Source organism: Aricia agestis, chromosome 14 (assembly GCF_905147365.1).
Source record: "Aricia agestis chromosome 14, ilAriAges1.1, whole genome shotgun sequence".
NCBI classification, from domain to species: domain Eukaryota; kingdom Metazoa; phylum Arthropoda; class Insecta; order Lepidoptera; family Lycaenidae; genus Aricia; species Aricia agestis.
In genome coordinates, this window is record NC_056419.1 from 13,703,827 (window position 1) to 13,719,404 (window position 15,578).

The 15,578-nt window shown below is 40.1% G+C and overlaps 1 protein-coding gene across 4 annotated transcripts in view; it reads left to right on the forward strand.

The window, feature by feature from the left end:
• LOC121733507 (protein TANC2) overlaps positions 1 to 15,049 on the forward strand; it is a 185,974-nt gene extending 170,925 nt beyond the window's left edge. For all 4 annotated transcript variants that reach the window (XM_042123769.1, XM_042123770.1, XM_042123771.1 and 1 more), the window contains 13 exons: positions 4,756 to 4,916; positions 5,786 to 5,915; positions 6,704 to 6,832; positions 7,202 to 7,330; positions 7,958 to 8,160; positions 8,329 to 9,775; positions 10,069 to 10,310; positions 10,691 to 10,976; positions 11,584 to 11,694; positions 12,042 to 12,199; positions 12,811 to 12,890; positions 13,230 to 13,428; positions 14,582 to 15,049. In XM_042123769.1, coding sequence (XP_041979703.1) covers positions 4,756 to 4,916; positions 5,786 to 5,915; positions 6,704 to 6,832; positions 7,202 to 7,330; positions 7,958 to 8,160; positions 8,329 to 9,775; positions 10,069 to 10,310; positions 10,691 to 10,976; positions 11,584 to 11,694; positions 12,042 to 12,199; positions 12,811 to 12,890; positions 13,230 to 13,428; positions 14,582 to 14,848 — 3,542 coding nt within the window. In that variant the 3' untranslated portion in view covers positions 14,849 to 15,049. The remainder of the gene's footprint in view (positions 1 to 4,755; positions 4,917 to 5,785; positions 5,916 to 6,703; positions 6,833 to 7,201; positions 7,331 to 7,957; positions 8,161 to 8,328; positions 9,776 to 10,068; positions 10,311 to 10,690; positions 10,977 to 11,583; positions 11,695 to 12,041; positions 12,200 to 12,810; positions 12,891 to 13,229; positions 13,429 to 14,581) is intronic.
• Positions 15,050 to 15,578: the final 529 nt, after the last annotated feature.

Consider the following 15,578-nt stretch of genomic DNA (forward strand, 5'->3'; position numbering starts at 1 on the left):
CAACGATTTTCATGAAATTTAGTATATAGGGGGTTTCGGGGACGATAAATCGATCTAGCTAGGTATCATTTTTAGAAAATGTCATTTTATTCGTTTTTTATTGAATACCGAGTAAAGCTCGGTCAAATAGCTAGTAAGTATTGTAATGTTTTGAATAAAGGAAAAAAAAATCAAAAGGGCATTTAACGTACACCCAACGTTTTATCGTGGAAGCCAACGTCCACGTCGACGTCCAGAATTTAAAAGCACACTATATATATATATATATATATATATATATATATATATATATATATATATATATATATATATATATATATATATATATATATATATATATATATATCGCTTGAACCCCAATCTTGCAAGATTTGCATTCCCTAGACACAATAGAAATTCTATTGTGTCTCGTTTTTCCACGATCGACGGGTTAATACTGATAGATTATAAGCTCTATGTTTTTACTTTTATTAATTTAGAACTCTACAAAAACTAGCTTATTCTTGCGTCCTCTGTCATATTAAATAATGTTCCTTCTACTTTAATTTAGAGGTTGAATTTTGAAAAACCCGTAGTTAATGCCTACTCCATAAACCCACACGTTAGCGAAATTCCAAGTTTCTAGTTCTATGTGTTTTGATCTATGTTCTATCGGTCAAAAAGTTGACCCCTATTCACTGCTCAAAACATATTGCTTTATAATAGCATTAGATTCTATCAGATAATAACATAATAGTGAGTGATGATACCCGAAACAATACCATGGACACGTTCCGGTGTTGGCCTACACGTTACCAAATACCAACACGTAGCGACCAGCTAGGGCCTACGCTGCCCATCCAACCGTAGGCGTGTGAAAGGTCTACAGAACAAAAAATATAATGAAAGAGATATTAGTAAATGTCAAAGCGATTAGAATAATTATTTACAACCATTGCCCTTTAGTTTTCAGCAGCAAGTTACACTTTTTCGGGATTATTATCCCGAAAATTAAAAAGATTAAAAACATGTACAACAACAACAATACGTTTTTAATTCAGGCGTCAAAAGTTTTAAAAAGTGATACCAAATTTCATCAAAATCTATATAAACTCCATCGGGCTAACTTGTCGCTAGCGGTTATTGACTCCCTGTCAAAAACTTGTCATTTTCCATATTATAAAACCACGATTGACAATATCTGACACTTCATTGTCAATCGCGGTTTATATGGAAAATGACAAGTTTTTGACAGGGAGTCAATGACCGCTAGCGACAAGTTAGCCCGAGTGGAGTATAGTAGTTACAGTGATATCCTGATAACTTTTTATGTTGCTGTATCTCGCAAGTACACCAAACAACTAGAAAATTTTACCATTGACCTAACGCTACTTCTCTCTTTCACTCGGCCAGCCTGCCTAGCATACGCCAACGAGATATCTCGCTCTCGAGATAATTAAAAACTACTCGTCTCATAATGTCAAAATCTCGACAAAACTCTGTGTGTTATTTCGATGATAGATTTACGCGAGAAAAAATGTTTGTCATGCTAGGGTCAATAGAGATGAAGAGAAAAACTATCAAACATCGATAAAACATGTAGGGTGAGATATCTAACGAGATATCTCACTCTACATGTTTTCTCGATGTTTGATAGTTTGTCTCTTGCCTCGCATACGCCAACGGGCGTATGCTAGGCAGGCATGAATATTGAGCTTTGGTTCCTTTTTTTTGGAGCTTTTTTATAACTTTTCTTGTAACAATATTTGACGACCTCTGTGGCTCAGTGGTGAGCGCGTTGGTAGCTCAAGCCGGGGGCGCGGGTTCGAATCCCGCCGACGGAACAAAAAGTTTTCAATGTTCCCGGGTCTGGATGTGTATTAAATATGTGTATTTTATAATAAAAATCTATGCATAGTATAAAATTATTAAATATATTTGCGTTGTCTGGTACCTGTAACACAAGTCCTTAGGTACTTAGCACGGGGCCAGACTGACGTAGTGTGAAGCGTCCATAGATATATATATTGGATTTATGTATTTGATATTAGCGAACACTTTTTACATACAAACAGAGCATTGAAGACGTGTCATACGAAGCTAGGTGTCACAGTAAGCGTTTACGGAAATCCTATTGTATGTGGTAAACGGTAATGTAATAATAGCGTCTACGGATGGGCCACGAAACGGTGTCAACCGCTAAGCTGAAGCGATAAACAATTATTCTTCTTCTCGCATGAAGACATGTCAAAAATTACCATTTGCAGTATTTTTAAAGTATGCTTAACAAATTTTAATTTTGTTTGATGTTTATATTTTTATATTTACTCTCTTAACGCGATTGTAATAAAAATAGATTGTAACTTACGTAGTCTGTGCTCCATTAAGCTATAGACGTAAAAATAATGTCAATGAATTGTCTAGAAATGTTCACTAAAAAATTGAATTTATATAGTAATAATATTATTCTCTGTTCAGCGCAAACTAGAAACTTATCATTCGTTTTAAAATACTACCAATTAGAAACGATACAATAGTTAATTGGGCTCAGTGTAACAATATCGGCGATACTCATCGTGGGCCATCAGTCAGCCTATCTTCTATCTAACATGTACGCTGTTCTCGTGGCCACGGTATCAGATTGTTCTAACTGGATTACTATGGGAGAGATCGGCATGAAATATTTAGCTCGACCGAAACGACCAAGGCAGAAAATTGCAGTTGTCAAGAACTTTTAAAAATCTAGTTTTTTTTAGTGTGTCTTTACTTATTTATAATATTTATCTATTTTTTATCGTTCTAAATTGAACTGTATTTTATTTAAACACATTAAAAATAACAAATATATTTACAGTATTCAGATTTGACTAGAATAAAATCTGAGGCAGTCGGAAATATTTTGTAATCTGTAAATAGGTTCTTATTTGTAATAAATCAACTCTTTGGTTCTCTCTCTCTACAGTCTACAGTTTATGACTTAAAGGTTCAAAGAAGCCATAATCTTGTCAGTAACGCAATTACTGATGGATATAATAAATAAATTGCCGGATATATAATAATATAATTCTTGGCTATAAAAACTTATTAAATGATTATTACAGTTTAATCAATGTAATAGCCTATTTCCCCCCTTTCGAACGCCGGAGTTGGTTCAATTATATTATTATCTGAGTATCATCGTAAAAAGTAATTTAGTTTTATGTCTACCCTAGTTTTGTCGCGCCGCGTCTCGTGACGCAGATCGCAACGCGACGAGGCGACGCGAGGCGCGGCGCGGCATTTGTATGGATTTGACAGATTTTAATTGCGTGAGACGTTTTGCGTATCTGTCAAAGCCATATAAATTTAGAAATGCATCTACGCGTCGCATTGCGGTTTGAATCAACCCTTATACTAAACGCCATTTTCGTGGCCACACAGCTATCAGATTGTACTTGCGAAATTGAACTCCGTGCGGTTCCCACGGGCCATCTCCTCTTACACCTGTTGTTTTGTTAAATAGCCTAGCAGAATGAAAGAAACAGGGAATTATTTTTTATTATGATGAATTAATCAATATGATGATATTAGGTAGCATTTTCTAGAATCTAGACCACTCGAATCGGGTTCTCTCTTAGACAAAAAAAACACTCCTGCAACTTCTCCGATGTTGCGAGTGTCTATGGGAGTTGCTTTCCATCAAATGACCGGCTGGGCTATCATGTATCTTGCGAGAGCAATGCGATAGCAATTATTACGTGATAATTGCTCCAAAATCGCAATTTCGTATCAAGTGTCACGGTATCAGCCAAAACAATACGATTGCAATCGATCGCTATACATGACAACATTGTTTATATTCCCAGCAATCGCACGCGCGATTATTGCTAGTGGATCGTTGATCGCTATTTTACGTGATAGCCCTGCAGTTTACTCGTTTACCCCCCTAATTTCATTAAAAAAGTAATGAATAATCACGTCGCACGTAAAACTTGTCTCTGTTTTGAACGGGATAGATTTCAAGGACACAGCTCTGAGTTTGACTCTATTAAAATGTGATATTTGTACTGTGGTTTAGGCATTGAAGAAAAATTACAGATTTTCTTCATTTCCGTTCTCCTCAAATTAGACCTATTATTGTTTTTACATGCACAAACCATGGGAATATTTTACCCTATACACTTCCTGTAGCTTTTTACTTGCAAATCCCAATGGATAAAGGTTAAACCTATTGTTTTAATTTGTCGTAATGTGTGAGAAAGTGTGTATGAATAATGTATGTTATTGTATGGAAGTGGCGTATTAATGGGAGAGTATTATGAGTCTATTCTTACTTGATAACGCGAATTATAAATAAGATTAACGGGTGCATTCGATTAATGATTACTCAAGTAGTTATTTAATTAAGACATTAAGAGAAAATGTATTGACTTTGTTTTAAGGCATCATTAAAATACGTAGTCCGGATGTTAATCATAATAAATGTATACTTTCTAGTGAGAAATACTATTATTACGAATAAATAGAGACACTCTTATCAATAGTAGAACGTTTAATAAAACCACTGATAAGTAAATAAAAATACTTAATTATTATATTTAAAGTTTTTACGTGTGTAAATTAGCATGCGTTTTGTGTTTCGAGTGTTTTTTTTTTGTTTTAGGCATGTTTTATCCCACTGTATAAAATCACCAACATATTATGTAAAATAAGCACCAAAATTCATCAAAAAAGCATGTGTGTGTGCTGCATGTCTTCTAGAAGATGACACAGAAACTCATCTTCTCTTCTTTACAGATGACGAGGGAGGTCACAAGTATGAGTCCAGAAGACAGAACGACCTGTATATGCGTCTGGGTCTTCTCCTGGGGGAGAGAAGGAGAAGCAAATCGCGGGAGAGTTGCAACTCTCTCGCTTCTCTGGACGCACATACCCTGGCCTCGCATAATACCAGCCCGGTAAGTATTTTTGATGAAGTTCATCTATGTATTTAGTCTAAAATTCTGGCTGAGTTGAAAGGCACGGTTCGTATTTACATTAATAAATGATAGAAGGTTTCATTCCAAGCGATAGAATTCTAGATTCGTATTATAAGTTTGTTTTATTATTTTTTTTTATAAAAATAAGGGGGCAAACGAGCAAACGGGTCACCTGATGGAAAGCAACTTCCGTCGCCCATGGACACTCGCAGCATCAGAAGAGCTGCAGGTGCGTTGCCGGCCTTTTAAGAGGGCATAGGGTTAATAGGAGAGGGTAGGGAAGGGAAGGGAAGGGAATAGGGGAGGGTAGGGAAGGGAATGGGGTAGGGGATTGGGCCTCCGGTGAACTCACTCACTCGGCGAAACACAGCGCAAGCGCTGTTTCACGCCGGTTTTCTATGAGAACGTGGTATTTCTCCGGTCGAGCCGGCCCATTCGTGCCGAAGCATGGCTCTCCCACGTATAAATAAATTATTTTTCTAATAATGTGATAATAAATTATCACATTATTAGAAAAATAAACTTAAAATAACTATTACAGGATTTGTTTGCCTTCTTAACGTCAATTATTATCACATGGAAAGCTAAGACGTGAGTGTACAAAGCAAAGGTACCATCGAGGAAGTTGATTCCTTTGCAATTGACAGACCAACGTTATTTGGTCGAATATGTCAATTCAATGTTAATTGTGATCTGTCAGCTGGGTTTGACGTAACGCAACCAAACTACTTAGGTCCCCGATTTGGGAATCTTCATTGGCCAGTTGCTACAACCGTCTCAATGCGGTATTAACCCTAATTAATCCCACTTATGTCCTGCAACTCAGTTATATAATTTTTTTCTCCCAGGTGTCAACCCTAACCGGTTCCTCGGAGGTGGACGCGGCGACACCCCTGGGTCGGGAGTCATTGGGTTCGCTGGCGTCCATGTCGCTCAGCAACTGTTCCAGCCCCGGCAGCCGACGACACTCTGCTACCGGTGAGTACCATCGAAGCCTCCTAGGGAGTTGACAGACCATCGTCATTTGGTTGGATCATAATGTATTGTGATCTGTCGGCTGGGATTGACATAACGCGACTAAACTACGTAGGTCCCCCACTTGCCTAAGAATCAACTTCTCTGCTAATACCTTTATCCATGGGACCCAATTCTTGTAAGTCAAACTTGGAAATGCTGGAAGAGCATGAGAGTCCACTGTCCAACTTAAGGCATTACACCTCAATCCTAGAAGGTACAATTCTTGTTATTTGAACTTCGAAATTTTGGAAAGCTCAAAGATTTCGAAAATAATATTATAATTTGAGACTAATTCTAGTACTTCGTACCTCGAAATTTTAAGAGTCTCAGAATTGTCTGAAATCATCATTTCAGTCAATTGGTGATAACAGGAACAACTTGTAAGTTAGCCCTTTAAAATAATCTTTAAAAAGTTATGCGTGTTCATACAAACAAAAATTACGCAGTTTTCTTGAAAACTCCTGTTACTCGAAATATTGTAGAAAGATAAGTAATGGATATTTAAAGTACCATCAGAAGGTATACCTAAAAATAATGGAAGTGTAAATATTATGTTACACGATTATTTGAAAGGAAACTTTTTTCTAGGTACATATTACCTATTTGATTGTACCGTCGCGTCGTCGGTCTTGATAGAAATTCATTTAAAACACAATTTTAAGTGTACCTTTTTCCACTATATTAATTAATTATTATTATAAATTTTAACGTAATACACGACCGGTTTCAAACGAATTTTTTTTTTCTAGGTCTCCAAAACGGCAGAGAGGAGTTGACGCGTATGTCTAGCGGGTTCTTCAAAAACAGGAAGACGGCCGCGCGCCGCTCAGCGCGAGCCAGCAGTAAACAGTCCACGGCCTCCGCTGAACTGAAGAAAGGTAACTTGAACTATCAACCCCATGGCCAATGGCGGCCCTAGGGGGTGGCGAACAGGGCAATCGTCCGGGACCTCGCTCTTGCAGGGGCCTCGCAAGGTTTTTTTTTTCATAAGACAAAGGGTCTCGCAAAGACCTTCCCGAGGCCTCACAATGGGTAAGGCCACCACTGCCCATGGCCTAGCATTGCTTTTGGCGATGTTGAGAAACCGGAAAAAAACCCTTTCATAGTAAAAGTAACTATCCATATTTAGTTGTCTCACATAACACACACACACAGTAATAGGACATCGTCGTCAAAAATGTATGCTTCATTTATCACTTAATGTTCCCGGTTTTCACATAGATTACAAACGAGTTCTTCCATTTCAGTTCACCCCACCCCGCAACTGACGTTACGGCCGTTATTCTTCGAGGTGCCGTCCTGTGATGGCAACACCTTCTCTGGCAGACAGTGGCTCATGAGGGACATGGAGAAGGCTCTAGAATCTTCCACGTCAGGTATGTACTTGTTAGAAGGCATCAAGTTATTATACTTGTTACTCTTCTTGGATTGCGCCGGACTAGGTTACAGTAATACTTGATTAATGATGTGGAAAAGAGATTATAATCTTCTGCATCAGGTATTCCACTTATTCCATTACTGTCTGCCCATGCGCATGGGAGACTTCAAATCAACGACTAACTTTACAGGCGTTAGGCTGCATTTCCACTGAAGCGGAGCGGAGCGGAGCTTAGCGGTGCCGAATTGACCAATCACCATGCTCGAAATCTTCGCTGTCATTCCGCTGGAATAGCACGATTGGTCAATTCGGACACCGCTCCACTTCAGTGGAAACGCAGCCCTAGTGAATTCAAATTAGTCACGCTACTTAAACTCGCCTGAGCTAAAATAATCCTTGGATGTTTTCTGTCGCGTTGTTAATGTGAAAAAAGACTCATTTAACACACAATAAGCCAGTTCGGTCGCTTTCCAACAGGCGCGGCGTAGATTAGTCATAATTCATAACCTTTATCTCCAATAGGTTTAGTTAATGTGCTGTATTCTATTTGATATCGCCTCATTTGAAAATCTAAAAATAATAATTGGTGCCTACTAAGATACTAAAACTTCCCACCTTTTTCCAGGAATCTTGATCTCCGGTCGAGCGGGTACAGGCAAGACTGCTCTCATTCTCCAACTGGTTGAATACTCGTGCTTCGGTCGGAAGCGGTATTTCGACGAGGAGCTACGAGAACAGACAGACATACGGGAGGTGTTACCTGAGGAGGTGACGGCGGGGCTGGTGACGCAGTTAGCGTCGAAGGTTGTGGCGTATCACTTCTGCCAGGTAAGAGTCTAGAGAGCCATCTCTTAGCAGTTTATATAAAGCTAGCACTTCTGCCGAATGAAAACTTTTAAAAAATCCATTCAGAGTTATCTACCACTGATGTCTGACACATAACTTGATCTTTAAGCGTTGCTTATTATAACTAATGAGTTGTTGTTACAATTTCAGGCCGACAACAACAGTACTTGCCTTGTAGGAGAATTCGTACATTCCCTGGCCGCGCAGCTCTGCCAAGCGCCAAGACTGCAAGCCTACAGAGAATACCTACTAAGCGAACCGCACTTACTTGCCTGTTTATCTCTTAAGGAATGCATCGCAGACCCTGATTTAGCCTTCATGAGAGGAATCATAGAACCGCTGATCACCCTACGGAAGAACGAAGCCATAGATTCAGGAAACAGCATAATTTTGGTCGATGGGTTATGCGAGGCGGAGTACCATAGACCAGACCATGGGTACACCATAGCATCTTTCCTGACCAGGCATGTACCTGAAATGCCGTCTTGGCTCAAAGTTGTGACCACCATCAGGACCCAATTTCTTGAACTGACCAAACAGCTACCGTATACCAGACTGAGTTTGGACGAGTCAGATAATGTAAATAAGGATTTGTTGGAGTATTTTAACTCTAGAGTCCATTCCGCACCGATCATAGAAACGAACGTCAAGAGTTCCACAGGAAAATCGGAGGGAGTCCACAATTCTGTGACGAAATTCGCTCAATATGTGCTCCATCTTAGCCAAGGATCGTTCCTGTTTCTGAAATTAATTTTAGATCTTCTGGAACGAAGTCATATTGTAGTCAAATCTACGAACTACAAAGTAGTGCCCATTTCTCTTGCCCAGATATTTCTACTGCAGTTCAACTTACGATTCCCAACGGTGCAGTCTTTTGAAAAGGTCACCCACATACTAAGCGTCTGCCTGTCCGCCTTATACCCTCTCACTTTGGTGGAGATATACTACTCAGTCAATTCGTTGTTAGTCGACACTTTTATGCCATGGGAGGAGTTCTGCCTGAGATTTGAGAGCCTCTCAGATTTTCTGGTGAAGCGCATCGACAACACATACATGTTCTTCCATCCGTCCTTCAGAGAGTGGTTGATAAGACGCGATGACAACGAGAGCCCAAAATTCCTCTGCGATTTAAGAGCAGGGCACTGTGGCATCGCTTTTAGACTATCTCGAGTCCAAGCGCCTTTGGATCCGGAGAAATCTATGGAGCTAGGTCACCATATACTGAAAGCGCATATGTACAGAAACCTAGGTCCAGCGCAGCTCGGTCTGTGTCCTAGAGACCTCCAGGCCATGATGGTGGCCACCAGCGCAGCAAACGTTGGCGAAGCTATCGCCAATTTAAGGAATATCTACACTCCTAACGTCAAAGTATCAAGACTAATGCTCCTAGCTGGTGCCTCACCAAATCAGATCACGGAGTGTCTTGGCAATGCTCCATTATTGTGTATGTACGCCTACCAAGGCATCATTTCTATGGTGGGGCTGCTTATTGAGTTTGGAGCGGATCTGGAGATGACAAACTCTCAAGGCTGCACGGCGCTGTCTCTAGCGTGTCAGCGTGGACACACTGATGTAGCGAGGATGTTGATTGCATCAGGTATGTATTCATTTCAGTCCTTATATACTAACATAAAGATATGTAGGATATTTAAGTTCTTAAAGTTCAAGCAAGAGTATCCTCTTCTCTAAGTCAACATTATTAGATAGATATTTTAAAGAAGATATACGAAACCCAAACTTAGGATTGCATGGTTAGAGCTAAGGTACACTGCACTAAATTCGCTGGAAACCGTATCATAAGCGAGAACTTGTTATTGGCGATTTACTAACCTGTTCTTGTTTCTGCTGTAAGTTTTCCATGTATTTGAAAATAAAATCTTCTCGTTCAAGGTGCATCTTTAAGCCACACTGACACAGCCGAACAGACACCCCTAGTCCACGCAGCCAAGAACGGTCACAGAGACACAGTGATCTACCTTCTGGGCTGTCAGACCGGTAAGGACGATAGGTCCTTGATCATGGAGGATAATATCGAGCAACTCGTCCCAGGAGCAAGACATGCGTTGATTGGTGCAGCACAGAACGGGCACTTGGATATTGTGGAGTATCTGTTGGATACTGCTGAGCTATTCGTAAGTAGACTCTAATAAAATAAGTTAAAGTTGTAGTAGCTTGTCTAATCTGATAAAGCGGAGTTAAACAGAGTATTAGACAAATCACAATTATTTAAAACTTGGTTTTGAAACGGTGAACGGTGGTTGTCATTGCTACCAACTGATTACTATCGTAATATCTTGTAAGATAATTACAAAACCTGTTAAATAATATTATGCTTTTGTCAACTTCCATAGTTATTTTTCAAACTTCGTTATCATCTAGGTAAATGATGTCAACTTTACAAAAGGCTCAGGTCGCTCAGACAAACATGTATTCCCGTAACTTTTAACCAGCATTATTAATACTTATATTGGTTTGCGATTTGTTGTTTATTAACCTTTCTGTTATTTCACAGCCGGACGGTATCTGCCCAGTCACCGGTGAAACTGCCCTTACGGCCGCCTGCAGTGCCGGCCACGCAGCCATTGCCGGAGCCCTACTTGCGAGGGGGGCGACCCCCTACTCGCTCAACGCTCGCCAGATGTCGCCTTTAGCTTTAGGGGCGAAGGCTGGGCGAGCTGCCTTGGTGTTGAGGCTATTAGATGCGGGTGCTGATGTGGGAGGCTCCGGGGGCAAAGTCCCGCTGATATTAGCGGCGGCGGAGGGACACGATGATGTGGTGGAGATCTTGTTGGACCATGGTTAGTGACTGCCGACTTACCTTCTGATAAAAATATGTTTAGTAATGGGTGTAATGTGCACACTTACATATAGTGAGTGTAGCAAAGTGCGCCTATCCATCAAGTGCGCCATATAGGTTTTTTTCCATACCGCTGATTGGAAATCCTTAATCAGCAGTATAAAAAAATAGCAATATAGCGCACTTTGCCACACTCACTATAATGTTATAAATCCAAATATTATGTATGTGTGCTTGTCTGTCTATCTGCGTGTTTGTTACCACTAAACGCTTAAACGACTGATCCAAATTAGATTGGTATATATTTATATACTTGGAGACAAGAAAATATGGACATACTTGGAGACAAGAAAAAGGATAGTTTTTGTTTCAAGCGCAATAAAACTAATTCCCCCACACTCAACAATTATTGTCCCATATATTTGCTAGAAAAAAAGAAAGAAATAAGCTTTCTTTCGTCAGTTATTTTTTTATTTTGGTCGTCGCTGGTCTAGTCCCCAAACTAGTAGTAGACGTCCTCAAAGTGTTAGTTTCTAACCAATCCTCTATTCTATAATATATTATTATTATAATATAATTATGTAATAAAAACATTTTCTTTATTGCAGGCGCGGATCCTGATGCTGTCGATGCTGACGGTATACCGGCTCTGGGCTGGGCGACGCTGCGCTCCAAGATACCGACGGCAGTTGTGCTGCTGGACAGAGGGGCGACTATCGGTGAGTCACTTGAATGTCGAATGTCAAGTTGTATTTTTAGTGTAAGTAAGTTTAATAAAATCTTGCTCAAACCCAAGAGGATGGTGAACCGATATTCAAAGTATTAAAATTGGGTGTGTTCAAAAAAATATGGCACGCGACGAGCTAAAATTAAAATTGAGATTAGAAACATTCCCTGTTTCTCAATTATTGCAAGGCATAGTTTTTTTCAAGATTATTTTGTTTGAAAGAGCTTGACGCGAAGCTAGTTTTCTCTAGTTAAAACGTTCAACGTTGAGCATTATTCAGCCTCTAGAACATATTTATACCAATTTCTCCTAAAGTTTATCATGATGCTTGTATTACAGATCTCCCGGACGGCTCCGGACGGACGCCACTCGGGTTGGCGTGTGGCGGGCCTGCCGAACTCGCTTCACTCCTGTTGGAGCGAGGCGCATCACTAGAGCGGACAGACCACACCGGCCTGCGCCCGCTAGACCGCGCGATTGGACAGCGGAATGTACCGGTACGTATACGCACGCACGCACCAACAACAAAGCGATACGGAAGTAAGCGCGCACACAAACGCATATACACAGCATAGGCGCGTGGCTTCAGCGTTCGATACGTATTATATAGGTAGGTACATATTATGCATACAACAGAGACATACCAACCTGCGGCCCCTAGACGGAACGATTGGACAGCGGAATGTATCGGTATGTATACGCACGCACGCATACAAACACAACAAAACGATAGCGCGTCATATTATTCGCCGGTACGTGCGTACACAATCGCATAATATACACGGCATAGGGGTGTGGCTTCAGCGATACGTATCACACTCGCACGTAAGCTCACAGCAGAGAGATACCGGCCTGCGGCCCCTAGATGGAGCGATTGGACAGTGGTGCGTACCGTATAACATCTACGTGCTACGTATACACACGTAATAAAACTTTTGTGATAACCACGTGATGTGTGCACCAACAAGCTGTCTACAAGTCAAAACTGCATCTAGTATAATTACATTTAAATTAGTCCTTTTCTCATAATAATAAAAACCCAAACGCTATTTTGTACCAAATTAAAAGACGCTGTATGAAATAATAACAATAAGTTTTTATATTTCAGTTGGTGAACTGCTTTCTGAAGAAAGGAGCGAAACTCGGACCTACCACGTGGGTTATGGCATCAGGCAAACCAGAATTTATGTGAGTAAACTATTAAAAAATATTGTCACAACATAATTTCGGCAATACCTTTTTGAACCCACTTCAAAAATGGTAGAGTTTCCTTTTTCCCAATTCGACCGTAAAATATTATAACACGCTTTTTTATATTTATCTTTGAATAGCTTAGTCGGTTATGAACCGATTTTGATCATTCTTTTTTTGTTGAAAAGAAGACATTTTAAAGGTGGTCTCAAGAAAACGAATTGTTTGAAATCGTTTAATAAATATAGAGATATTGTTGGAAGCAGCTATCTTCTTCTTAAAAAGATCTACCGGATTTTCCCATCATATTTCTAATCCAAAACCCTCAACTTCCAGGCTGATTCTGCTAAACAAGCTACTGGAAGACGGTAATCTCCTCTACCGGAAGAACCGGCCATCGGAAGCGGCTCACCGCTACTCGTACGCGCTGAAGAAAGTCCAGCCATTAGTTGGAGAAGACGGGGCTGACTCTGCCTTCTTGCAGCTCAAGACCAATCTACTGCTGAATCTGTCGCGGTGCAAGAGGAAACTTAATGTAAATATCTTTATAATAACTTATACCAATGACTAGTTTCCGAAGATTTTTCATAGGAAACAGCGTGTTAAATTGACAATTTAAAAACATGTCTAGCTATGTCCACACTATGCGCTTTCGTCTTCAATTTTCGTCATCTTCTTTCATTCAACTTTCGTTTTGGCGCATTCAATAATTGAATGCGTTAACGAACGCAACGCCTACTGTCATTTTTAATAACAAAGCGAAAGTTTTGGAAACCATCCATGGGCGTAGCCAGGATTCTATATAGGGGGGGCGGGGGTTTAGTAGCAGCGGGGAAGGGGGACGCTGGGCGACTGGCGTCGCCGCCCCCCCCCCCCTCCCCTAACGCCGAAAGAGGCGCTGAAAGCAAACAAAAGGGCCGCCAAATTTTTTCAACACTATCAGCAGTCAATCGATCAATCATTTATTTGCTTTAAAAGTGGTACACCCTGGTCGCCGAGGAAATCTCACCCATGGCGCTGGTAGTGCTAAAACCGGCCAATGGACAGATAAAGAAATTCGAATTCGTGATTTTTAACAAAATATGAGCGAGCGAACTCGGATTGAATGCCTCCCCTCTCACCTCGCAACTCTCTCCGCTCCACGTTTAGGTATGAAACTCGTGAGCATTAACGACTGATCGGTCTTGTAGGGGGGGGCAGCTGCCCCCCCCTGCCTGTACCTCGCTACGCCCATGAAACGGTCAGAGGGCATACGTCGCGGGCATGCCTCACGTTCGCTGTTGACTGCGCTATAACGCATGCCCTTGACGAACAGTAAAAGACACAGTGTAGACAAAGCTGGAAAATGGAAAATGAAAAATTATTTATTTTTCTCACCACAAACACACAATATTATTTCAAATAAGTGAAGTACAATTAACTATTTTGTGGGAGACTGGTGCCTAAGCTAGGCATAGCCTGTATTTCAGGACACCAGACCTCCATCTTAATTTAAAAAACAAATTACACAATTTATTGCTACAGCTATTGTAATTTTAACTGAGCGCCAACTATCTGCGCCCACAGACAACTTTAACATCGATTTAAATGTTATTGTTGGTTATTGGGATATATTATACACGTGCTCTTTGCACTTTCTAATAGTCTTCTAACAAAACAAGTTAAACAAAAATACATTTTATTTACAGGAACCAGCGGAAGCATTAGAACTCGCGTCCCGAGCGTCCGTGTTACGTCCCAACGCGTTCGAGTGCTCGTACGCGTGCGCGCGCGCGTTACTGGCGCTCAATCGCGCGTCCGACGCCCTACCGCACGCACGACGCGCGTTACTGCTGGCGCCGCACGACACGAGCGCGCAACGCACGTTACGCGCGTTACAACAAGAGGTGCTAGCGCGTATAAACACAAATGGCGGTGTCAGAAATTTTGACTCTATCAGCTTGAATTTGCCATGAAAAGAAATATTTCCTGAGTAGGCAATGTAATACAATAAAGTCTTAAAACTGTAAAAAAAAAATAATATCGTCCGAAACTTTACAATATTAGCTTAAATTTGTTTAAAAAGTTCGAAGGTGCCTACACTGTTCGAGGGTGTCACAAAAACACATTTTGTGGATTGTCCCTGAGTGTTTAATTAATCTGCCTAAAAATAAATTTAGAAATCTTTATTGAGTTCACAAAAGTCTTACGTTTGTCTGAATTACAAAATATTATGTTCCTTTAGTAAATTATGAATTGATCAATATTCGGTTAGAAGCTTTATTCAAATTATTTTAGAAAAAATTATGACAAAAAATATTGAGTAGCATTATTGAAATGCATTTTAAAGTAGCGATATGTTTAGTATGTAATATTCGTGTGATTGTTAAAAAATATTTATTCCATTACTTACATGCTACTCTACAAGTCTTAAGTACCTTACGATTAGGTAAAATATACTTGTAAGTAAGTACTTTTGTTTATTTTTTTGTATATTTACGTTTATTTAGTGCTGGCACATAATTTTATTTTAGAAGACGTAAGTTGGTTGATTATGTTTTATTTTTAAAGAATAGGTTTTGAGAGCGGGAAATTACACGACGCCATCATACGCAAACTGTCACTGCAATGTAATTTAGAATGCTGTGATTGGTAGATTGTTTTTAGGCGTTTTCATTGGGCAATTCTTGACCAATAAAAACAATA